Genomic DNA, 26,983 nt, shown 5'->3' with positions numbered 1-26,983 from the left:
AAGTTTAATAGAGCTTTTTGTGGCTATGTTGAAATATGATAGTCAGGAGAAATTCATATGAACTGTTTAAAAGTGACACACAACTATTTTTCAGAAATTATCTGTGGACATTGTGAGACAGACAGAAAACTGAGAGTAACTGCCAGTAGCTCTGACTGGCAGTACGTGTGTGTTCCCCGCAGATACTGGAAAGAAAACACTGCAAATTGGCACTGGTCTGTTGTCCTTTCAGCTCTCTTCATGAGAGTGGTGTGCTCCTATTTTTAAAAAACCCTCTGCAATCTTGATAAGCACACGCCACTTGCCAGTCATAGTCTCAATTGCGCAGGCTGATATGTCACTGTAAATATAACGTGCAACAGTCATATTAGTTGATGCCCTTATCGAGCTGTAATGAGACATTCAATCACTCTTCTACACTTTATCATCCACAGACTAGCTGGTGTGCTGTGCTCAGATAGTAAGTCTAGCTGCCAGGGTTCAGACTATGATGGATCCCACTGATGAAATCACTGGAAAATCTAATTCTGGCGAGATGGTTAAATGCTCTGGAGAGGTTCAGCCTTTATCTCTGCCCATTAGCCTGAAGAATAGTATTTTATAAAGTCCCTTAAGTGTGTTTTGTATTTGACCTGTGGCATTTGTTTCTAATTGTGTGTGAAGAAAAATTAATTATAATATCCGAGATTTCTTCATCACGCTGTTAATCCTGAACACAGGTGCATTTTAGTCAAGGGTAAAGACAACTTAAACTCATGTTTAACTTTCACACTTTGTAAATCTTTGTATCCGTACGTTAATCATTTTAAAACCTTTACTGGTGTAAAGCCAGCATGGGTCTGTGGCATTACAATGGAGTTGTCATAACTTTAGAAAATAAATTGTTCAGAGTGACAATGTCAAAATATATCATCTAAATGTTAGGTCCAGTATCTTTTGACAAATAGAATCATTTGCAAAATAAAAAAATCATCTTTTTTTTTCTTTACACTTTTTCTTTACACATAGTATCAATTCAGAGTAAAAACTTTGTTATTTTGTCTCAGTTTATAGTGTATAAAGCAGCTATAACTTACATAAAATCTCTCCAAAACAAAGATGAAATATTACTATTATTTCTTAAAGTAAAAAGTACATTTTAGTAAATTATATTTTACTCACTACTGTACTGTTTGTTACTGTGTTTCTGTGTATGTCTACTTCATACAGACTATAGTCAGTCTACAGGTGCACCACTGAAAACTTTTGCGACAAAATAAGACATATATGGCTCAGACAAACGGATAAATGAAAACTTTCTGCTCGCATGAAACGTCTTAGAGTGGATTGGTACTGAAGTTATGTGAGATCTTGAGGATTTTGAGAGAATGCAAACAGCTACATGTTGGAAATATTGATCAATGAATATCAAGTAGCATTTTTTCCCCTGAAGCAGATATGTGGCATTTTGGAATGAAATAATTCAGTCCTCGGGGATTAGACACGTCTCGGTCTAAGCTGTGCCATCAGATCCTATCAGATCCAGATGTGCATCAGACCCGAGTCTAATCCTCAGCAGAGCCATATGACTGTAATGATTTCACTTGATATTCTTACTTATTGTTTTCGGTATTTGTTTGTTTGATTGTTTTTAACAATGACAGATGGAGCAATAATGACAACGACCGACTCATCAAATCATTGTTAAGCAGTATATGCATCCTTTCGGGCCATCAAGCACTATGAAGTTTGTGCCTGGCACAGGTCTGAGATGGTGACATTGCCCGACTCTGCTCACTGTCAAACACTAAGTGGTGACATCTGCATGTTAAAATGTAACCCATCAAGTACTTAATCCATGCTTTACTTCCAAGACATTACACAAGGAGCATGTTGGAACCACGTAATATCTTGGCCAGCCTAGACTTTCTGCGTTTGTTTTCTTTAATAAACTTACATTGCTCCAGCTGAGCCACAGCAGAGGGGTCAGTGTAGCAGTGACCCCCCCTGCTTCTGTTGAGTCTTCAGCTGTGGAGGGAAACCCAAGGCCCAGACAAGACAGACACACCATGGCCTGACAGAGGAGTCTGCTGTCTAATGACTTAAAGAAGATACAGATAATAGGCAAAGGAAAAATTATTACACAGCCAGGAATCTGGGAAGTTTTATTTTGGATAGTTCTTTAATTGTCAGCTCATACAATAAATGTGAAAATCTCAATTTAAGAAGCTTTTTGTTTGTTTGTTTGATCTGTGGACCAATGGCTCATTACCAGTAGAATAGTTGTATGTATTCACTGATAATGTTAGTAAACCAGTATGTTGGTTGCGCCCAAGCTTACAACTCTGTTTTACTCCACTGTGGGCATGATTGAAGTCATTTTAACATCAACAGGAAGCTACAGTTGCTACGTGGGCTGTATACACAAACTACTTAGGATGCCAGACTGCGATATGACCCATAACTGCACATAATTACTGTAAACAAAAATACTCAAGAGATTAAAAAATTTGACATCACAAGTTTCTGGGTAGTGTCAAATTATCACTCTCATTACATGACAATACCTCTGCGTTCTTAAAGGAATAGTTTGAGATTTGGGGAAATACACTTACTCACTGTTTTGCCAAGAGTCAGGAGAGAAGAGCGATGCCACTCTCATATCTGTACAGTAAATATGAAGCTACAACCAGGAGATGGTTAGCTTAGCTTAGCATGAAGAACACAGCGGGAAACGGATAGACTGTCGCTGTCCAAGGGTAAAAAGTAATTCACCTCCCATTACTTCTAAAGTCCACTAACTAACACATAATATCTTGATTTTTGAATCAAGATATAAAATCAAAAGTGTGAAGTTATGGGCCAGGCAACCAGCAGAAACTCCAGGAAGTCACGGAACCCATTTAAAAAATTGTCCAGCACATAACCCCACCTAAAACCACAACTTGTTGTTTTCACAAAAGAGTGTTAATTAGAGGTGCTAGCAGGCATATATTATACTACCTTTGGACAGAGCCAGGCTAGCTGTTTCCCCTGCTTCCAGTCTTCATACTAAGCTGAGCTAATTGTCTCTAATCCTTTAAAGTGCATATTGGTGAGGCTGTATATGGCCTATTTGGAATTTGCTCACACACTTGTAACATAAGTGAAGAAAGACATACCAAGTATTTGCTCCTTCTACTTACAGGAGGCGCTATCAGTGGTGAGTGAAGACCAGTCCTTATTTGAGCCTCCATACGCTGCTGCTGCCCCGCTCCCTAAGACAGACATGACTGCATCTGGCACACAGGACTACGGCCAGACCCACAAAATCAACCCCTTACCCCCACAGCAGGAGTGGATCAACCAGCCAGTGCGGGTCAACGTCAAGAGAGAATATGAGCACATGAATGGATCCAGGTATGGCATGAAAACCACTTCTTGTGTGTTACATTCTTCAGTGTCCTGTAAAATATGACTTTTTTAACTATCTTTACTAGACATATTAGACATTTGGTGTTCATTACCACAGCTTCTGCTATTATCATTGTCATTTGTCATTCAACAGGCCATTTCTTTACCACAATTAACCTTCAGTTTTGCTTCTAATCTTCGACATACTTGGCCCTGGCCAGCAAAGGGCTTAAATATCTTATGCCAAAGTCAATGGCTGGAAAGGAAAACCAACAACACCCAATTTATCTGCTGATAATATTTTTACAACTTACTCATGTGTGTACGTGCGTGTGTGTGTGTGTGTGTGTGTGTGTGTGTGTTTGTGTAGCAGGGAGTCTCCGGTGGACTGCAGTGTGGGTAAATGTAATAAGCTGGTGGGGGGTAATGACACATCTCAGATGAACTATGGAAACTACATGGATGAGAAGAACGCCCCTCCCCCCAACATGACCACCAATGAGCGAAGAGTCATTGTACCTGCAGGTAAGGTTTTTTTTTTATTCTTCATGCCTGGCATAGGATGGATCACATTGTTTATGTCTTTTTATTTATTTGTTTTTTTGTTTATTAAAATCCCCGGGGGTCCACACATAAAAAACACATCAACACACTACATACAAGAAACAGTCAGACAACACAACCATCATACCTGTCACCCCATACCCCAATTCCTCTCAACCCCACCAGCACCCCTCAGATCACCTCAAACCCTCACACAGAAGACTCAACTTTTAAAGAAAATCACTCCAATAACAATGACAATGATAATAATACCAACAATAAACAAAGAAAACAAAATAAAATAGAACAAAACACCATTTTTACCAGGAAGGAAAGAACTCAGGAGCAAAATTGAAACAAATAGATCAGACTCAAACAAAACAAAACAAGATTATTGTGAAGGTCGACACCAGAAAACAACAAGACCAAAAGACCAACACCAGACAACAGTTGGTAGGTAATTTATCTTAAAAGAATCCACTTTGTAAGTGCTTTTTAAAACAATTTTTGCTAGTCTGCTGTAAATGTTTTATGAGTTTTTTATATAGCTGGTTCATGGGTTAAAGCACTGTTCCAGTGTTTTATGTCACCCATGGAAGCACGGCTGAATGTGTGCAGGTAGAGATGTCTGTTTGTCTGCCAGACCTATATATTTCTCCTCTGGTATCACAAATTGAATCTTTAAATACAGTACCAGTCAAAAGTTTGGGCACACCTTGAGTTCAAACTGTGTACTGTATGTGAAATAATACAGTTCAGGGAGTAACAAGTGTAGTTTCAGGGTTAGAGCCTGTAAAAAAGTTATTTTAATGTGAAAGTTGATTACGTTGTTACACTTAAGCCACAGATCCAGAGAGAATGACTATATTTTCCCCAAAAAATGAGCAAATGAAATTCATAAAATCAAATGGAGTCTTGGCAGATTTTCCATTGTAAAGGCCATTAAAATGTTAGTGCTAAACTGATGCAAAGGGCCACTCATCTATTAACCTAATAGGAGCCGCTCCTTAACCACTAGTGGTAAGTTTGGGGGTTGGTTTCCAGATTAACTGTGCAGTAAGATACTGTGTGTTTGTGTTAGTCTACTTTGTTGCCAGACGGAACAATACAAGAAGTACCACAAATGTTGAACAATGACAGGATGGGATTTCAAAATGAATACTGTCAGAGATGATTTACCTGAAATTTCATATGAGTCATGCCACTCCGGTAAACCCTTGTGGTTAAAATAACACAACGAATAATTTACTATCTGAACCAAGTCTGCTACTGATTCTGTTTCCACTTTGTTCGTTTCTCCCTCTTTCTTTACCCTTTCCCTCCTGTCTGTCCAGAACCAACTGTTGTGAAGTTAATAAACTTCTTTTCTCGTCCTGCAGACCCATCATTGTGGTCCCAGGACCATGTGCGTCAGTGGCTAGAGTGGGCTATCAAGGAGTACGGCCTGTTAGAGATCGACACGGCCATGTTTCAGAACACAGACGGCAAAGAGCTCTGCAAGATGAGCAAGGACGACTTCCTCCGGCTCACCACCATGTACAACGCCGAAGTGCTTCTCTCTCATCTCAATTACCTCAGGGAAAGTAAGTATGCTCAGTAAGAATTGGGTTTAAGAATAAATTGAGCAAATCAAGAGAAATTAATGATTAATCAACTCAGGGATCAGTGGAACGAAGACTTCAACAGCAGTTGTTTGATGCTAAAATGACAGAAAACTGAAAAGAAAAATTCTGAAATTTGATCAAAAGACTGAATTTCATCCGTGATTTTTTTTTTTCTTATCGAGTACGAGACAGCAAGAGGACAGTCATTTTGTTGAACTGCGCTCTATTCCTACTGTTTGTGCCTAAGTCAAAGTCTGTACTGGCGTCTATTTTTGCCAAAGAAAAGAAGTCATAATCAACTTTCTGTCAAGACACAAGCCTCTTTTCATACACTTTTCTTTATTTTTGGATGAGAAGTAAGTGGAAAAAATGCCAAACCCGGGCAAACAACATGACACTTTTTTTTTTCACCGCACTATATTCATATTACCATCAATAAACAATGAAATTGCTTTTACTGGAAACTCATTTCTCCATAATGGCTACCCAGTCTTAAACAGAGCTGTGGAAACCAGGAGGGTTTCTTTCCCTATCGAGATAACCATCGACTACATCCCCCACTACACTTTGCAGCGCCTTATTCCACATGGTCCACAGAAAGATGAAGCCCAGGTGCATTGCCTCAGGAATCACGCTAGGCCTGTGTGTTCAGCACAGCAAAGAAAGCTGATCTGCAATTTGCAATGGAGGCAACTAAATTTGAGCCTTTTACCTTTGAAGAGGTTCTCAGCATAATCCTGCTTCATATGTTTCAGTAGGGAAATGAAGCCAGTTTTCTGAGGCAGTATGCAAATGACATTTTAATAGAAAATATAACATCTGGTGTGGGTAAAAGCTTGAATACGCAGCGATGTCTTGTTCAGACACTAAGTATGTTTACCTTAAAAATAAGTAGATTTTAATAATATGACTGTTGGACATACAGAGACCTATTTGTCCCATCATTGAATACTTTGCATTCTAAACTGAAGAATAGTGAGAGCTGCCTGTGCTGCCACTGCAGAATATCATGACGCCACATTGGGTGGAGTGAGTGATGGCTCAACTAAATTTAAAATTACTCCCAAAAAATCGCGATGGGCCTTGGTGTGATGTAATGGGAACTGTATTTTGTGGGTGTCAACAGTTTTCTCTATGCACGGCGTCTGGGCAGAGAGAGATGCTTGTCATGAGTATAACAGCCTCATTGTGCAGCGCTGCAGCGGGTGGATCTGTCTGACCGCCACTGGGCACACTCCGCAAAGCAGTTTTCATTATGGCCACTGGCTGCGGGACTTAGCCACGGCTTAGGCGTGCTGCACCACGACTCTGCCCAATGCTGCCCTTTTTTTGATTTAGACCTTGTGTGTTTTGGAGACAGAAGAGATGTCTCGGGAATCCTCTCCACTTGCCAGCTGAAATTGCTTTGGATCCGTTCCCGACAATCAAAAAAGATGAATGCTCCCATCCCGTGCCTGGACTGACTGACCTGTTTCGGGGCAGCTCTCTGAGAAGTGAGCAGTGTGTATTATTGACACTGGGAGCCTAAGGGCAAGAGGAACCATGTTAGTAAATGAACGTCTAAGAAAGACAGTGAAGGAGAAGGAGAAAGAGGAGGAGGGTTGAGGCTTTATGCAGACCCTGCAGGGCTGATGATTTGGAAACTAAAGCTGGTCTCTCTTCTCCCCCCGCAGCACAAACAAACACAATCATAGACGAGGAGTAACCCCGTCCAGAAAATAGACCTCTGGCTTCACTCACAAGTGTTGGAGCTGGGCCGAGCTTCCAGAATACAGAAAAAGAGAGAGCATGGGGGGGTGGGGGGTGGGTGATCTGAGCCAAACCCTGGAAGTATTAGTGATTACAGGTCATGTGATGTCTTCCTCCTGCCTCATTCATGGCTCTTTCATACATTACTTCCCATCCTCCTCCAAACAATGGATGGTCCAAAGGGGTACTGCAATCATTTCATACACATCTGTGTGCATCATGCGTGTGTTTGGGTCTGTTTATTGAACCTCTGATTAACATTCCTCAGAGTCATTAAGCCCTGTATGTACACTCGGCACGGGGCAGGGACACACTTCCCCACCCTTCGGCCATACCATAACAAAACATTCCTGCCACGTCATGCACAGAAATATCGTTCAAACACCCACACTGGTGCAACCGCGGGCACAATCTGAACATCTGTCTGGCTACCCAGCTGCTCGCAGTAACAAGGGTAGTTGCCCATGCATTATTTTGGCCTCATTGTTGGTCACTTATCCAGATTTTTATAAATGATGGCCGCCCGCACCCCAATGTGCTTTCAATTTGGGGTGCAATTTGAGAATTTGTTCAAATTAGTCTGTCAGGGAGGGACCGCGGACTGTTTGCTTTATCACACCCATGTAGGTCGGTTTGATACCACATGTGCTGGAAACGGAGCAGAGCGAAAACCTCAGACAACGAGAGACTGTATCCTCCAACACACAGAGATGCAAGAAGAGAGAGAGAAGGAAAGAGAAGGGAGAAAGAGGGAGTGAGGAGGGAAAAGTAACAAGACTGAGACTTGAAAACAAATCTACTGTAGATCAAAAGAAACAGAAGAAATTGGATGAAGAAGATATCCTTGACAGGGAGACTTTACAGTAGTTAACTGAGGACAAGGGCAGGGGCAAGAGAAACAGTTATAGAATGCAAGTGTGAGATAGAAAAAAGAAGTCGGGGGGGTGAACTGTTTTTTAGAAGTGTGTGGAAACGGTCCGAGGTGGTCATGATTGAGTGCCATTGGAGAATAGCAATAGTTCTGTTTCCCAGCTGTCGCCGTTGCTTGTGTCTGGATAGATTTACAGTGAGGGAGTCAAGACAGAGGGAGAGAGAGAGTGATAAGTCTGGGCTCCTGCACTCCACTGCTGCTGCTGCTCGCTCCAGAGTGGGGGACATTCTCGAGCCCTCAATAGTTTATACAGACCATAAACATCTGGGCTCGAAGGCTGAGTAGGGAAAAAGGAGGTCTGGAGAGCTCTCTCTCTCTCTCTCGCTCTCTTTCTCTCTCTCTTTTTCTCCCCTCACAACATTTTTATTGAGCTCCCCTTGCATTAGTTCTTTCTATTGGCAGATTATCACTGGTGCAGAGGGGCTCAACGGCCTGGCTCTGCACCCTTTACTGTTAGCTGTCTGCTGTAAGCCACCATTACAGAGCAGTCTGCGGCTGCTCACTTGACTGCTGGGGTTCAGACACTTAGCACTGCAAGAATTTATGAACATATCACATCAGCATAAGTGGAGGTGAATAATAAGCTGTTGCCGTTCATATAAATACTGAGATGAGTTCAGCAGTAATTGAAGCTAGCTGCTTCGGGGTATAACGTAATTGTACTGCATCTCAATTGCCAGATAAGAATGTTGATATTGGAGAATTCCACAAAACCCGTTCTTTAACTTTAATGCTAACATTTTGAAAATTCTTTCTTTCTGCAATAACATTATAACAGTAATACAAAAACACTTGGTTACGTCAGGGGAAGATTGTGGTCTTTAAATGACTGTCAAAAACAGCATTGGTTGTTTGTATTATATAGGTGACAAGATGTGAATAGTAATCTCTCGTGTCAAACTCACATACTTACTCCATCCATCCACCCAGCCTCCTCCTTAAAAGGGTTTGTGGAGCTATGACAACATTTCCACCTTTGAATTTGAGAGATAAACACCATAAATTTCAAGGCCACAAGTGGTTCATAAAAATAGGTTGTTTTAGGCATTTGCACAAACGACCAATTCTGTAATTTCTCTGGTGAGTAATATCCAGTATTCCAAGGAATTACATTCATATTGGATCATTCCGCAGCTCATGATTTACTTCCATTGCCAACGTCCAGTGCCAATGCAGGAGTTAGGGTACCCCATATGTAGCATGGCAGAAAGTAAAGGGAAGTCACGGTGGTGACTGGGTATGTAGTGCATTTGCCTGTCATGAGACCTGAGTTTGGGTCCAGTCACATACCTGTAATGAATGATCTTTCCCTAAGCTTTAAGGAAAACCCACAGTTTTTGGGAAATACTACTAAAGTGTTTTTTGGCTCCAGAGGGAGCGGAGCAGATCACCGTCGGTTGGGGTTGAAGACTACCAGTTTAAAAATGAAAAAAATCTAGGGATGTGGAGTTAGAAAGAAGTGACCTTACCAGACCTCTGTAGCCTGCTCCTCATCTCTACTTTAGGCTACATTAACCGCTACTAGCATAACACCCAAATCTCCAGACAAACTGTCACTGGTCAGGTTGCATCGTGTGTAATGTGGGTGGCAGGTTTTGACAGGGAAGAAGAATGTCTCTAGTTCTGTTGCATTGATTTTGATCCTTTTTTAAAAAACTGTCCACAAGTCTGACAGTGTAATAGGAGTGCAATGCTAAATCGCTCGGTGCTAACTAAGTGTTTTAGTTAGAAAATATATACTCCAACCATAACCAAGTAGTTACTGTAACCAAACCATGATATATTCCCCTAATCTTACCCAGTATTCTGCGCCTTAACCTTACCAAACTGTAATTATAGCACTTGCAGATCAGAAAATGGTAATCGCCCATATTTGTCATATGCATTTTGACAGGCACTTACAAATGATGTTTTGACGATAGGGGCATCTGATCAGACAGCACTCATATGAGTCATTTTGGAAGAGTAACAGCCTTTTTGAGGCCAAGTTTTGAGGACTTGTTGTAAATTTCTCTGGTGCACTACATAAATCTGTTATAAAGATGGGCAGTGGCTCTAGCCAGTGCAGCTTTATTCTATAGAGCTAAAAGGATGACTTTCTGTTGGCTTCCTTTAGGTGGCAGAATGCCCAAAACTGCACAACTGGGACTTTCAGTTTGTTGACAAAGCCTGTGCCACATGTTTTAGGCGATGGTATCATATGGCTCTACAGAATAAACAGCAGGGGCCCAATGGAGGTCCATCACAATGCTGAACAAGCCCTGAAAAATCTCTGTCAATATTATGGGCATGCCAAACTGGAGGACAGGGCCTTTTGAAAGAGCCATCAGTCATAGGAAGGAGAGAAAAGAAAATTGTTTGTGGATGTTATGTAATCTAACAGACTCTGAGCAGATGTGACTAGGGAGGGAAAGGGAGAGTGAGGGTCTTAAAGGCTGAACACTGGCCAGTCCTCCCACTGTGCTGTCAGATTACCAGGATATGTTTGTTTTCTGAGAGAGAAAGAGGCCGTCCAAATAAATAGGCAGCACAGCCAAGACTCCCTCCACCAAACTGTCAGCTGTGGCCTCTCTCTCTCTCTCTCTCTCTCTCTCTCTCTCTCTCTCTCTGTCTCTCTCTCTGTCGCTCACTCACCCCTCCGCTCTCACTCACTCTCACTCTCTCTCGTACAGCAGTCCTGAATTTCTCTGTGGGATGGTTTTGAGGTTTTCTCAGCAATGCTGCCTGTTTGCCTGTCTGGGTCAGCCCACATATGTAGCACACAGTAGGAAAAGGGTTAACAGCCCCTTCCTCCTCCCTTCTTTCCCTCTCTTTTTCTGTCTGCCTGTTCACCTTTTCTCTTTCACTTTCTCCCTTATTCCAAAGATTCGGTGGCTTGCTTGCCCCATGTGCGCTTACACTCCGCGTGTGGAATTATTTTTGTACGAGGAACTGCGTTTGATTGCTGTGCAGGGACCCTGCCTCATACAATGGCTCCCCTGTTCTGAGGCCCCCAGGTTTCTAAATTAGACCCAGAGCCTTGGGGGTGCCGTGGAGTAGGTAGAACTGGGAGGGGTGGGGTGTTGGGAGGTTAGAATACATTTGTGGAGCACCCCACCTCCCACTAAAAAACAGACCCCTAGTCTGCCACCATGGGCCCCTTCACCCCCAACCCCACCACCAGCAACACAGTGAATTAGGATCCTGCATCAAATCTTAAGAAGAGCACATCTCAAGCTAGATTTTTCTTTCCAGTTTTTGTTCTTTGTCAGATCCCCCCATTCAGAAAACGTATCTTCCCTACTCAGCAGCTCCTCTTAGCAGTCGTAGTGCTAAATCTTAACACTCCCCATGTAGTAGCAGCTCTTGTGTTTTCTCTGTGCATTTTTGGGTCTGTTTTTCCACTCGCTGATTTATGCCTGGGGGCAGCTAAAATTAAGAGAGCATTTTGGTGCCGCCCAGGGTGCCTGTGTAAGTGCAGGAATGCAGCGCAGAGTTCTGCTCCATAAGGTGAAATGAATAGGCAGCCATATGCAGAGTCTTGCCTCTCCGACTTTATTATTCAGGAATAGGGCTTTGCAGTGAAAATGCTGGCAGACTTCAGGGTTTTTCCTACATTTAGCGGACTGACAGTGCGCACATGTTGCTGGATTTTTTTTGTATTTGGGGCTAGATTTATGTGTCATGAATTATTTTCCCTCTGAGATTATTTTTTAAGACAAAATAGGAACACAGTTCAAGAAATGAAAGGGGCTTGAGTGCTGCTTGACAGTAATTGAGCTGAACTTTCTACTGCCACCTGCTGGCTATTCTTATATCATATGAGTCTGTCACTTAGAGTTCAATAGGGGTACCCAAGGGTTACTCTCCTTTAAAGCACATTTTCTTGATGATTATAAAAGTTTACATCTGTAATTTTTTTAATGCAAGATTACTCATTACACTACAAGGAATTGTGCTATCAATGCTGAATCTGAAGTATAAGAGACTTTGTGAAAATTATCATATCACTTATTCAGATTTTTATGTGCTAGTTTCAGATGTCATTCATTTGTTTACAGGACAGGTGCATAAGACATTGTTTTGTCTTAATGTGCTCTCTTTTGTCTCATTGCAGGTAGCTCATCATTATCCTACAATACGCCATCTCACACAGACCCATCCCCTCGCCTAGCTGCCAAAGAGGGTAGGAACACAATTTCTTTATTGGCTATCCTCTATCCAATTCTCTATCCATGTGTCTATATATTTGGTTTGGTGTTTGCAGAGTTCAACTGTTTTACATCAAGGGAGTGAGGTGAGAATAATAGGCTCCAAAGAGATAAAGGAAGAAGAGTGAGAGAAGGAAAAAAGAGAGAATAAAAGACAGAGAATTTTCAGCAGTCCTTTAAAATTCTCCTTCACAGTACCTGCCAGCTTCACACAAGCAGATGCAAACAAATACACACACTTGAGAATACAGAGCACTCACACAAATTCAAAGCACACGCAGTCACTGCTTGCCACTGACAAGGCTCTGGGTAGGTGCACCTTTTGTGTTGTTAAAATAACATGAGGCAAGCTGTTACAGCAGTCCGTACTATTCAGAGCCAATACCTGTGACAACACATTGCAGCTTAAAAGGGTGGTTTCAGAATAGAGGCGTATTAACAAGAAGACAAAAGCAGTGTGCTGATGAGTTCTATCCACAGCAGCTGGGGTGGACATAGACTGTGAATGTAGCGATTATAGGTAAGGATGCGGGATGTAAGACATGTGAATGAGGTTGTTTATTGGAGAGACATGCATCAGAGACAGGTGCTGAAGCAACAATGTGTACGGTGCAACACACATGGCAGAAGAGGCTGATTGGCTACTTTAGACCAGATTGGATTGGGAATTAGTGTGTGTGTCTAGATGTATGCGGGTGTTCATGGCAGAGGGTTGAAAAGAGAGTAACTATACAGTATATGCTGGGGGGCTTTTTTTCTTTGTATTAAACTCAAGAGTAGAGCAACTATCTGAGACTGGAGTTAACCACCTTGTGCACATTTTGCTCTACAAATCAATTTCTATACTATTTGTTAGAGATTACTATCACTACCTGTTGATGAAACTTATTCAATGTATGCCTAAAGCACATTGAATGCTGGGTATTGGGACTGCAAAATACTCATCAAATATTATTTGTCCGAAAACATGTTTTTTTTAAACAAATATCACGTCAGATAAGATGATTCTACTTGTATGCAACACAAGTCAGCTTTATCCAAATGTTCTTGAATTACATGTATTATTCGTACGTATGATTAATTTGTTTTTCTTCAGCTCATTTTTATATTTTATTTCTCAAAAAGTGCATTAATCTGAATTGTGAACTGTTTGGAATAGCTCACCTCTGTAGGGGAGATTTTTTATGTGTTTGTTAAGAGATTCGTCAACTTTTTTTTTTTAAATCTCAGAAATTAATATTAAACTTTCAGGTAAGTTAAGGGCATTTTGTTTGAATTATGATCAACTAGGCTGCTTAGTGATTTTTTTTCTCACAAAGTTAGTCAGACTAGTAACTAATTTACATTTACATTTTCAAATCTGTAATTAATTGGAGATGCAACTGTCAAGTTTGAACTGCTGACTAATTTTCCATTGTTACTTATAGTTTTGATAATGTTACCAGTAAATTCCTTGTAAAAACTAAGCTGAGTTTCTTAGAACAACGCCCACAGCAGCTCGGGATGACAGTCTCTTTCCTCTGGATACCTTTTCACTCTACAAACATTATTTTGTGCTGACACGACATGAACTAGGCGAAGGCTGCACTGCGTATCTGTTAAAAAAAGCTACACATCCTTTACATCGGCTATATGGTGTCACCACCAGAGACGGGAGAAAGGACTGCAATAACAGTGATAGCCTTGCTCACAGGATGAGAGGCCCTATCAAGGCAGGAAAAGAGGAAACACTAGGTCTGATAAGTGTCCGAGAATGCCCTCTGCCTCTCTCTATCTGCTCCAGTCGTGAGCGTTAGCAGGCTTTGTACTTGTTCTCGCCCAGCTTCAATACCAATAGACCAATGGGCAAGCCAGATAAGATTCTGCTCGGTCACCCCCGACCTCGGTCTTCCTGGTTCTCAGCACCAGGTATTTGGACTGGCAGGAATAGAGGGTCACTCCCTTCAACAGCATTTCCCTTTCACAAGAGGTGATTTCTATTATGGGCTCCTGTAACACTGACTGTGCCTCTAGTTGTGTCCCATGATCCCAGCCAGTGTACAGCCAACTACTTCTAGCTAAGAAAAGGCTTACATATCCAAAAGGGTGACTTTTTAGGAATTGGGAAATACAGCCATGTTATCACATTGATGTCCATCCAATTTTGAAATAAATCATCTTGTTTGGAAATATTTTTATTGGCCTTAAAGTCATGCAGCTTATTAACCACCATTAAATATTACAAAATTTAACTTTCATGCCAAATTAAGTGAAAAAAATGAAACAAGATGAAAAGTAAAAACATCAAAATTGTTAGTCATGAGTTTGTGACTCAACAGTTCTCCATTAAAGAAACCTTGCTTCAGGAGAAGCCTTTATCAACATTTTCTCAGATCAGTATTGCCAGATGTTCAAGTTCATATTGCCTTTCGAGAACAGTCAAATACCATACAGGCTCTTTGGGGTAGAGTAAGCACGAGCATACAGCAGGAGACAACCCTTAATCTGCTCCAGACTCTGTGGTGTAAAATGCAATGTTATGAATAAAAGAGAGCATATAAAACATGGAATGCAGCAGCTATGAAAGGGAACGTGTGTGTTTGTGTGTATGTGTGTGTGTGTGTGTGTGTGTGTGTGTGTGTGTGCGTGTGTGTGGCTCTGTGTGTATCGTGTACTATTTGCCTGTGGATAGGCATGTGTTTGTGTGGGTGGGTAGGTTCCTGCATGTCTTCCGTGCAGCATGTATTACAGTATGCAGTTGTATTGCTTTTGAGTATTGGAAAGTATGTATATTGTACAGTATGTGGATGGTAATGTTAACACACAGTATGATACACTGGCAGTCCTGGCCGGTGCCTACTTTTCCAGCTATTTTCACTGTGCCGTGGCTTTGTACCTTTATTGACTTTTTTTTTTCTTTTAGCTTTTGTTTGTACCGCTGCTATGATATTTTGGAATTTTTTATTCAAAGGAAGGACACTCATACTCTCCACTGCTTCTCGGTAAAAGATGATGATTCACCTCTGTGAATGTATTTGCTGCCAAGTCAAAACGGCAATACAGCTTGAAGTGCACCATTACGCGAACAGGCCGTCCACATATTCAGGACTTTCAATTGCTCCCTTTGCATTTCTAAATTAAAGAAAAAGAAAAACATAGCCCATAACTTTTGCCCATGCGTATACGCAGCAGTGTTACAGTCCTCTGTTGCTCTATTCCGGTGCACTCATTGTCTACAGTGTTTCTAACTCCTGTACTTTACCATCATTATCCTCCTCTTATGGCTCCTGCCTCACACAGATGGCTTTTAAAGCACCTGTATTACGGGTATTAAAAAAGTTTACCCTGTCTGAGTCTCTCTCCTTGGCTCAGACTGCGGGTTAAAAACAGTACACGACTCGACTCTCTACCTCTTCTCTCTTTCTATCTCACCCTCTGTACTCAGTTGCTCTCTCTTTCTTTCTCTCCCACTATGTCTCCCTCTGTGCCTCTTTCTCTCTTGCTCCTTGTGTCTCTCTGCCTCTTTCTGCCTCTCTGTCTAGCGCTCGGGCCTTGTTTTGACTAACTGGTCCTGCAGTCGAAGTCTCCCAGGAGCGTGCACCACACCCCAGACCAGAGTGGAAACTGGCTCAAGTCGCAGTCAGAGCGAGGCCTGGAAAAATGAAGGAGGGTGGGGGGAGGAGGACGGGGCTTGGGATGAGGCAGCTCTGTGTGTGCACATTCAGGTCTGTGTCTGTGTTTGCGTGGCTGGCTCGCTCCGCGTACCCCCGACCACTTGGGTTTTGTACATTTTACATCTGCTGCTTCTTCCTCCTGCACTTTCACTTCCATTTCCCCACCTTTCTCTCAGTCCAATTAACCTCAAAACAGAGTGAATACTGTTGAAATCCTTTAATTGTGCAGCACTGTTTGAGCTTTTTGGCCTTCTCCTTCTCTATTCTTGCTTGCATGTGGGTAAAGGAACATTTCTTTTTTGGAGTTGAATGTAGTCTGCTGCCAACCACTTCACCAAGGGTATATAAAAGATGTGGATGAGCCCATAGTACTGGGCATCTCCTCTAGCCCATACCAGACAGTAGCTGGGTTTGCTGCCATTGTTTTCTTTTCAAATTCCAAAGTTGTGTTTTGTCTGACTCTTTTTTTTTTTTCAATATTTTTTCTTCCCTCTCTCAAGTTTTTTCTTCCCCTTCTCGTTCTTTTGCCCTTTCTCATTTCTCCTTCACCCTTTTTTGTGCACTTAATCTGTCTCCATCTTCTGCCACACTTCTGCTTCTCCCCCACCATCTCCTCTTCTGTTTGTAACCCCTCTCTGCACGTAGATTGAGGTAGCCCCGTTGTGTTTTTTTCGGGGTGGTGGAGAGTGGATGGAGGTGGGGGCTGGCGGTGAGTAGAGGGGAAAAAAGGGCCAGTAAAACAAAGAGAGGTTGTCTGCAGGCGAGGCAGACAGGAAACGCAAGTCTCCCAGGACTCTCCCCCAGTCACTGCTCCTTGGCTATCCTGCCGGCCCACACCAGATTGAACCTGACAGCCCTGCTGAGCCACGGGAGCCCGCTTGTTCTTTGTCCCTCTTCTCCCTCTTTTTGTCTTTCTCTCTATTACGTTCTTCTTTATTTCATTTGTTTCATCATATTCTAATCAATTCACTTTTTTGTATTTTATTTTGTTCATTATTTTTTATCCCTTTTCTTCATTTTGAATATCACTTTTTACAGTCAGAGACTAGAACCCCTCTTGTTGTCTGCAGACAGGAATGGGCCCTTTGGTTAAACATCAGGGGTTAAAAGTTGAAAAGTTTGAAATTAGTGTAGAGATCAAGAGGTCCCTTAGCAGCAGGAAGTTTTCCCATTGGAGGATACTCTGCCAATAAGGAAAGGGAAAACAAGGCAACAAAATGGCCTTTTGAAAGAGGCACAACACACATAATTGGATTTGAAGTGTTTTTACATTGCCATTGGTGGGTTATGAAATTAGTGAAACAATAAAACACTTGTGGCAAGTTACTGGGCAAACATTGTTTTTATGGTTGTCGAGAGATTAGAGTCTAGAGTTCAGTTATGCTGAAAGGAGAACTAAAGTGATTTATTTGCAGTTTTTTATCATTTGTTGTTTATTTTAGGGAAACCAAGAGGAGGACATGGTAATATTGAAATGTCAATATGTCTTGATCCACAGGAGGGCAGTATTGTACAGTGTTTAGAAATGGCGGGACCTGTGGTGGCAGCTGATGATGATAATGATGTATTTGTGTGGTGTGGTTGTATGAGGTTATATGAGTCAAGATGGCACACAAAGCCCAAATGAGTTGTAGGGAAGATGGCCATCTTCATTTGTTTCAGACCTAAAAGACTGAAAAACATGCCATACATACAGTTGGTCATTGTTTAACTATGTCTTGTATACCAAGTGGATGGACTTTTTCAAATATGAACATAAATAAGATTCAGGAAGTTTAGACAACTACAGGGAGTACATAATAGTGAATCTAATAGTCTTTTCAATGCCTGATAGCTCATCTGGCAGTATGTGAATCATTTTAGTGCACTGGATAAAATGACAATAATTACATAAGACATAGACATAAATATTCATGTCCGCCAAAAGACACCCACCCACACACACATACACACAGACAAAGCATTTATATTCAACACAAATACAACTGTCAAAACATATCATTCTTATCATCACACCTTTTCAGATTAATAATTAATCATGCACATTGCGTAAAAAGACAATGCCATTTTTTCCCATGTTTAGTTATTGATTTGAGTGCCCGATGCTATTTATAAGCTACACTGTGCTTCATATTTGAAGTTTTTACAGTGGTCAGTCAGTCTGTGCTGTGCTATTGATCTGATTCATCACAGAATTTGGTGTCGCGTTTGTTGCAAAAGCATCAAGTCTTGCTCATTCTTCTTCTCTGTTCAGATTTTCAGTCATATCTAGGGATTCAAACTGCCAACTTTAATCATCCATACACCTGATTCTCAAAAATTCAGCCTACACTGATGGGAAATGGGATTGCCTCTTGACCTTGTAACAGCTTGCTGATCCCAGCAACAATCTCTGTCATCACCATTACACCGTCTCTATTCGCTGCCCTCTGGGAGAAACACTGCTGACGAGAAACACTGCTGACAAAAAGATTTGCAGAGCATGATAACACTTTGAAAAGCATATCTGGCCAAAATACGCATCATATTTCCCTGTATTCTAGCAACTATTTGAACAGTTTTAGCCCACAATAATACAAGGGCGCTGGCCAGGTGCACTGTGAGTATACCAGGGTGTTTTTGAGACATTGCCAGGGGAACGATACATCCTCTGTTTTATCTGCTTGTGTCAGAGTGATTGATTGTTACTGGAAGCCGTCCAGCTTCACACTCAGTCAGGTTTGAACCGCAGACACACAGCAGGTAGAACTCATGCAAACTGGGCCATGTTGGCTGTTTGTCAAGGTTTCATGAAAGCCGCTTGTGTGGGGCGATGGGAAGGGGGTGAATGCCATGTACATGGATTGTCTATGTATGTGTCTCTGTTGTACGTTAATTTGCATCACTCCCTGTATTTGTGGTCAGAGTGTTGCAAGCTGCTCAACTAACTGTAGTCTTTGTCAAAGATTGTGCCATCTACATTTAAATCATCACTGCGTGTCAAACAAAACCACATTACCATGCCCAGATATCCTGTCAAGAGCATCTTCAACCATATTTTGATAGATTTATTGATGCCATTTGGCACTGATCTTTTTTTTTTCTCTGTGACGGTTGCATTCCTGAGAGAGTCTAGCACACAATGAGATGAGACACTTACTGTAGTCACATACACACAGGCAAATTTTGAGTATCGACATTGAGATTGTAATTTCACTTAACACCCAGCATTTTGGTCAAGGAACTGCAAATTTCTATAGCACTTGAGTTCATCCACTGATCTTTTATGAGTTGTACATATTTCTCATCCTTTTAGAAAATATTTTAAAATATATTCACACTTTGTCTTCCCTTTTTTTCTCTTTCTTTGTCAGACCCTTCATATGATGCTGTACGGCGGACAGGATGGTCAAACAATATGCACAGTGGCAAAGGTGAGGACACAAAAATCATTAAAGCGGCATTTTGTCTGAAAAGCATACATAACTGTAACCTACTGAGAGGGGGTCTACTGTACATATAACCTGATGTGGTAAACATTAACATCTGTCATTCCATGTAGGTTAAAGCCACCAAATTATTTGCAAACAGTATTAAACACTAAGTCTGCATCACACTAGAGGCAGTTCCAACATCCACAAAGTCTAGACGTGTAGGACAGATTCCTGAAGATTACAGCTTCTCTTGTCAGAACATGAACAGAAGTCAGTCCAGCCATCAGTTACTGACTTATTGACTTTGGACCACTGCTTACGTGCCTTCAAGATGTGTAGCTTGGTTATCTGAAGCCACCCCACTGATGTTTTCTCTGAACCTTTTCATGTCTCTCTCTCCCGCTCTCTTTCTGTGTCTTTGCAGGCTCACCAGTGGTAACTCAGAATGTGACCAAGTCCACTGAGCAGCCCAGACCTCAGCCAGGTAACAGTTTACCTGATGTTTTTCTTGGTCAATATTGTAATATTGTACAACAAGAACTGCTATCAGCCTTCGTTTGTGCCTTTATTTTTCTTTATTTTTTATTACTCTCTTGAATTTCAAGACAGTCACGTATGGTTATTATAAGAGAATTATATGTACTCCTAAGTTGCCTGACTGATTTTAGTGAACTAAAAACTGCACCTTTTATTTTTGTTGCATACAGTATGTTAAAAATTGTAGTATAATCAGCCAAAGATCTAATGTGTAAAAGTAGCTGAAATGTTAGTAAATACATTTCAACATGACTTCAATCACCACAGCCTCAGAAAAGTGCAAAACTATTGCTTACATGGCTGTCAACAACAATTTAATAGTGGACTTTTGGAATACAGTCTACCACCACGCTTTGAGTTTACGAGTGAGTGTTTGTACTTTTCTCTCGCCTCTCAGCCACATATCTATTAGCACGTGTAATTGGTTTTCCTGGTCAGCTCATTATGTAGTGGGTGTGCAGAGCACAATAATCCAAATACATTCATCCAAGACTTCACCACAGTCAGTGTTTTGCATATTTAGCTCTAATTACTCAAGCTGAAATATAATATTATGAGCAATAGTAATAAAGAAAGATGGATTATTATCATTTTAAATGTATTCCAATTAAATTGTTAATGCCTGTTTGCTACAGCAAAATCACTGACCTGTTAGTACTGCATACCAATTAGTGTAGGTCACATTCCTTTAAATCATCACAGCAGTGTGTATTTCAACAGATCTCTCCTTTTGTCCACAGATCCTTACCAGATTCTGGGTCCCACCAGTAGTCGCCTAGCCAATCCAGGTAACAATCTCAGCATGCATCCATATTTATAATAAATTTGCTGTGAATAGGCCATTGTCTTGGAAGTTTTAACAGAAATGTCCTTTCATGCAGACCTCATACAGGCAGATAATGAGCTGTCGAGCTGTGAACAGTGACTAATGTGCTCTTAGTTGAATGACGCTGTGCCTGACCAATGTTCGTGTATGTGTCTACCATCAGGGTCAGGTCAGATCCAACTGTGGCAGTTCCTCCTGGAGCTCCTGTCTGACAGCGCCAATGCTGGCTGTATCACCTGGGAGGGCACCAATGGCGAGTTCAAGATGACAGACCCAGATGAGGTGGCGCGGCGCTGGGGCGAGCGTAAGAGCAAGCCCAACATGAACTACGACAAGCTGAGCCGTGCGCTGCGCTACTACTATGACAAAAATATCATGACCAAGGTGCACGGCAAGCGCTACGCCTACAAGTTCGACTTCCACGGCATTGCTCAGGCGCTGCAGCCTCACCCCACTGAGTCCTCCATGTATAAGTACCCCTCGGACCTAGCCTATGTGCCTTCCTACCACGCCCACCAGCAGAAGGTCAACTTTGTATCCCCCCACCCTCCGTCCATGCCAGTCACCTCCTCTAACTTCTTTGGACCCACTGCTCCATACTGGAGCTCGCCCACTGCAGGCATCTACCCCAACCCAAATGTTCCCCGCCACCCTAACACCCATGTGCCGTCCCACCTGGGCAGTTACTATTAAACACCTCTATCTGACCATCCACTACCCTCGAAAACCTCCCCTCTTCCACAACAAAGTCCACAATTGCTGACCTGCACTCCCAATGACGCCGAAGCAATGAAGACTAAGTCGATAGAGGCCTTTGTCCTCTGAAGAAATTTTGCTCATGAATGAAGGATGATAAAATTGAAGGATATTATTTTATATTTGTAAAAATTTATAAACAACTGGATGCTATGGTCCAAAATGGAATACTACTTACTTTACAAGACTAGCAACTGTTTGTTTATGTTTTGGACGTGCGTCTGAGTTTCCTGTGCCTTTCTCTTTCCCATCCTCCTGAGATCTGCAACTACAGGCCAGTTGGTGTCCCTTCCAAAACCTTCCCAAACCAAAGCCTAAGGACAGGAGAGCAACCCGAGTCTTTCTTCCTCCTCGCCCCACTACCAGACATGGGCCTATTATTTATGGGTCTCAATCTACATCCTCCTCAGTACATTATGTACATTATGCTTTAAAGCATCTGCCCTTTCCGCTGTCTACAGCCTTGTCGGGGTTTCTTATTCCCAACACATCTAGCCTTCTGTTTCCACTGTCTCAGTCTGCTCGTCTGTCCATCTGCATCTTTTTATGTGTGTGTGGAGAGTCTTCTGGAATTCGCTGGACAAGAAGGAGCTCTCAAACAGATGGACTTTTCTCAGCACTGAATGAAATTTGGCAACTGGAATATGCCATTCACGATTTAATTTATCCTCCAAACTGGAAGGCTAGAGAAGAGTTAAATACCAGAGAAGAAAGCGCTGTATGTTTTGCTGACCTGTGTCAACTCAGTTACTTAAAATGCTTTCTGTGTTGTGTGTGGAGTTCAAGATGGGCAATGTATACAGTTGACTCTGTTGTGCTGAGGAAGCTGAGTCAAGATGTAATTGAAGTAATTTGCAACAATAATTCAACCCAGGTCAGATGTTTTCAGGGGGCCACACACTAGGCTATTAAATGTTTGCCATGTTGTTGCCTTTCAGTCATTTCCAGATGTTTTGTTGCTCGACCATGTCAGTATTAATGTGAATGTCGTCTGGTTTGTGAAACACGTGTAAAAAGGATATCCTAGAGCAAAATCAAAATTTGTCAGATGTTTTCATTTTGTAAACATTTAATGAAAAAATTCATTCCTTAACACCACATTTGCTGCACACAAAAATGTCTAAATTTAAAACATAAAATGCCTATTTCCAAATGTAATGTAATGTAGATGTCTACATAACAAGATGTTGTTTAGTGGATGTTTCTTTTATCCAAAGTGCCTTACAGTGCCACAAGCGCATCTAGTTTTACTATGTGCCAAAATGAGAATCAAAGCCTGACCCTCACAATGTTAGTGCCATATCTTAACTGCTGTTTTACACCATTTATTTTCTATTCATTAAAGAGAGACAGCATTACATCTGAAATGTATAGTAAGATACATACAGCCATCTCCATGTCTGAAAAGAAATCTGACAATTTTTGATTTTGAAGTGCACTCTGACAATAATGGCTGTCACGGTGTCTCCCTCTATGTAGGCCAGTCAGGACCATATAGGTCACACAGACACAGAGAAGTGGCTTAGCAGTAAGTCATGTTAATAGACAGTCAAGTTGCATTTTACCAGGGCTGGATCCTAGTTTGAGAGCAGCATGTGTGTTTGAATGTTAGTTTCTCACTGATCTAAAGCCCAGCCAAATGCACATGAATCTCAAGGCAGGATTTCATCATCATGTAATAGTATCATGTCAAAACATATCCATCTTCAGGTGTTCAAAGCTGTTAATAGCAAAAGTATTCCTTTAAAGAAACTGAAAATGGACACTTGAAAATAAATTACTTTGGACTAAGTAGTTCATCAGAGAACAAAACCAATAAAGTATGACGAGATGAAACAAAGAAATCCTCAGATTCGCAAACGCTGTGCGTTTGTCAGACCTATTTTTTATTATTTTATAAGCATCAGTCAACTAGGCATTAAAGCAACTTACTGTATAAATTATGCAGAGTTATTTTCATATGTGACACAGTATTAAAAAGTCAAGAGAATTAATACGAGTTGACCTCGGTCAAAAATGCAAACCTTTTAAGTCCATTTCTGCTAAGTAGTTTGTTCAGCATTTTAAGCGTTTTTATATCTGTACATTTGGGCAATACATTTTAACATTTTTTTTGTTTTCTTGTTATTGTTATTATTTCTGAAATTCAATTTGTAACATCCTAAGTGCCTTTACGTGCACAAGATATTTTCTAGTATTCCCAAAACCACAAATGCCTGCTTAAATCATAATCCAATAACCAGGGATTCCTTTACTCTATAAGCAACATGTGATTATGGCGGTTCTTTTCCACTGTTAATCACTTTTGATGCCAAATAGCCCTGGAATTGGTCGCTTTTCCTGTGCATTAAAGAATTTCAGGTATTTTATGCAAAATAATACAAACAGTATTCATATCCACAACAAGCTTCTCCTGAAGTTTTATAGCTTTAAATGAACAAATAAAAAGGGAACATGTAATTTGTAGCATAAAGAAATTATTCTAATGGACCCTTAACTTCCATGTTTCACAAGCATTATCAATGAAAAGGGATCTGTGCTACTTCGTATATGCAATGTATTTTGGATATCAAATATATATATATATATGTGTATAATTTTACAATTAACCAGTGTATTATTATTATTGTCATTCCTGCAATGTATGAAGTAATACCTTTTGAAAAAGGGCTTTTGTATAGGAAAATGTGACAAAATAAATGTTTTTACCTCTCAAGTTATCTTCCATTGCATGCCCATGGCTTCACCTGAGTGTGAACACAACCAGTGTATTTTCCATCATGACATTTTGAGAATATACTTGTCTCAGGTGTGTCAGGTTTGGACATCCATTCCCCTCAAGTTTATGACAGTTCTCGACAACTTATTACAAATGTTCAAAATGTATTGTATATTTCTTACACTATTTGTTTCTTTAAGGTAGTTTGAGGGAAGTGTTGGCACTGTCAGTGTTAGCATTTGCATCCTTGTACTGGGCACATCTGAGACAATGATGAGCTCTAACAAAACAGTCTTCCCAGTCAATAATTTTCCTGACTGAAGTGTAGCTTTTTCACCTGGATTCACATGCGATTTACAGAAAGATAAAGCAGCCGTTACAGTTTGTAGTTAGGCAACTTCAACTTCAACCATGAAAGTCTTGTTATCTGATTGTAATATAATTGAATTTATACACAAACTAATTAAGGCACTACGAAAAAAATGTTTTAGAGAAGTGTTGATTTAACATTCTGGTCATTTTGGTGGCTGTAATTTGCAGTGCTGATGTTAATCATATTTTGTCCACTCCATTTACTGTATATTATGTAATGAAGGTAGCATAAACATTAGACTGCATTAGGTTTAGCTGGTTGTAACTTATAGACAAGCTTATATTCTAAGCACTAATCATTGCCAGTAGAAAGACATGGGTTGAGGGAGGGTGAGGAAACTGCATCCTATTTACAGGCCTTCTTTTCTTAACGCCAGCTTTTTGCCATGATGATCACAACTTACATTTTGTCAGTGCAAAAATACTGTTAATCTGTGTTTACACCTTTTTCAATTCCAGAAAGTTTTAAATCAACTGAAATACGAGGCCAAAGGCTGACATATCAAGGGAATTGTATTTCTCCATTTGTAGAAAATAATACAGTAAAGTGACAGATGTCTAGAATGAAAAAAATAAGTTTTACTTTTACCTTAACCATTGCCAATCTCCAATATTTATATATCAAAGTAGGTGAAATGCTGAGAATACACATTCCTTTTTTAAATTTTATTCATACAGTTTTGCATCTTGGGATAATCAGAACATCCACAGTCCTCCACTGCTGTTCATTAAGCAACACTACAATTATCCTTTGCTTAAGGAAGTTATTCATTCACTTTAACAACCTGTATTATTATACCAATCACCACTAAAGCATACCCAAAGCCTTTTATTTTTTATCATATTTGTTTATATTTTCAGTCTTATCTCCAACAAATTTCTCTTCATTCATGCAGTTATTGGGAATGGCTTAGGTTCATTCAATAAGGTTAGGCCACTGGCACCACTTGGATAAAGTCAAGAGGTAATTATCTTGTTATTAAATAATAAAGATGTCAATGCTGACACCCTGACCTCTCAATCCTCTCTGTTGCACTACATGTCATCTTGAGTGTTGCCATTTAATATCAACTGCACATACAGAATAGTCACATATGAGTGTAATTCATAGGAAGCATGGTAAAAGTGTAAATATTTCAGCTGGAAACTCACTTTGACCACCTCAGCTTCTCTCACCTTCTTTACAACACACCCAGTGGTTTATAACAGCAGGTGTAAAATCATCCTAGTCGGCAATATATCTACTCAGTATTTCCTTTCCTCCAAACAAGTTGATGACTCTTTGAGTAATTTAATTCTCCCACTGAACACTGCTTCAAATGATAGGTGTTGGCAATTTAACAACTGCTATGTGCACATGGTGCCTGTGTGAAATGACAGCTCTACAAGCCTAGTTTGTATGTAGACAAAAATATGTGCAGAGGCACTGAACAGCCATGTGGAGTTGCTTTTTTAATCAAAATGTGCCTGTGCTGTTTAGTCATATCACATATTTGTCAATAATATTCATATTATTGTCTTAATATTTTTGTCATATTGTATTCGTCTTTCATCTTAGCTTTTCTTACTGAATAATAATACTATTTTTTATTATTATTGCTACAGTAACATCTCTGGATGCAGACACACTAAGGATCTAAGCATGCAGTTCATTAAAGAGGTCATGGTGCCTTGGCAAGACCAGTTAAAGCTCCATGCTAGCATACAGTATGTGCTGTCATTTTCTAAATGGAGAATTCTGGATTCATGTTCAGAAACTGCAGGCAAAATAATGGGCAGTAAGCAACAGCTCTTATCTACAAAACACTTTGACTCTGTTGTGTTTGGATGTCTGTTTACTGTCACAACTTCACTTTGTTTGTAGATGAGAATCTGTGATAGGGGTTGGCACCTGTCATTATGTTGCTTTGACCTTTTTGATCACAGTCCTTATATGATGTTCCGGCTCGGTTAGACAGAGAATAATATGACACTGATATTTTTTTTTTTTAATGCAAAAATAGCCTTTATTTCAATGTCTTTTTCCCCTGAGATTAAATTCAAAAAAGACTTACAAACAGAATTGATTTTCATACTATATTCAGTGCTGCATGCAGCCATAATTTTAGTGTTTCCTGAGAGCTTTGCTCTCTCACAATGTCTTTACTCAAGAAGAAAACCACAACTACATCACCTACTGTTTGAAAAGACTGGCCCCTGAGCCCAAGCCATAGTGTCTCAATGTCTGAATTGTTAAGCATACTTTAATGCTTCGAGTCCGAGTGTCTCTTTCTGTACAGCAGCCTACAGTAGCATGAATTATTGAGCAACCACTTTAT

The 26,983-nt window shown here is 40.6% G+C and overlaps 1 protein-coding gene across 8 annotated transcripts in view; it reads left to right on the top strand.

Annotated features, from left to right (window-relative positions):
• The window catches only part of fli1 (Fli-1 proto-oncogene, ETS transcription factor), a 33,036-nt gene extending 8,746 nt beyond the window's left edge, over positions 1 to 24,290 (top strand). For 5 of the 8 annotated variants that reach the window (XM_042415325.1, XM_042415323.1, XM_042415327.1 and 2 more), the window contains 8 exons: positions 3,167 to 3,378; positions 3,743 to 3,897; positions 5,295 to 5,498; positions 12,296 to 12,364; positions 19,396 to 19,455; positions 19,880 to 19,939; positions 20,733 to 20,780; positions 20,982 to 24,290. In XM_042415325.1, the coding sequence (XP_042271259.1) occupies positions 3,167 to 3,378; positions 3,743 to 3,897; positions 5,295 to 5,498; positions 12,296 to 12,364; positions 19,396 to 19,455; positions 19,880 to 19,939; positions 20,733 to 20,780; positions 20,982 to 21,511 (1,338 nt within the window). In that variant the 3' untranslated portion in view covers positions 21,512 to 24,290. The remainder of the gene's footprint in view (positions 1 to 3,166; positions 3,379 to 3,742; positions 3,898 to 5,294; positions 5,499 to 12,295; positions 12,365 to 19,395; positions 19,456 to 19,879; positions 19,940 to 20,732; positions 20,781 to 20,981) is intronic. The other 3 variants (XM_042415326.1, XM_042415324.1, XM_042415328.1) reach the window with 1 other exon arrangement.
• The last annotated feature ends 2,693 nt before the right edge of the window (positions 24,291 to 26,983 follow it).

The sequence above is a fragment of the Thunnus maccoyii genome, chromosome 6 (genome assembly GCF_910596095.1).
Source record: "Thunnus maccoyii chromosome 6, fThuMac1.1, whole genome shotgun sequence".
NCBI classification, from domain to species: Eukaryota; Metazoa; Chordata; class Actinopteri; order Scombriformes; family Scombridae; genus Thunnus; species Thunnus maccoyii.
The sequence above is the reverse complement of the archived record's forward strand: the minus strand, read 5'-3'. Positions and strand labels throughout refer to the sequence as shown.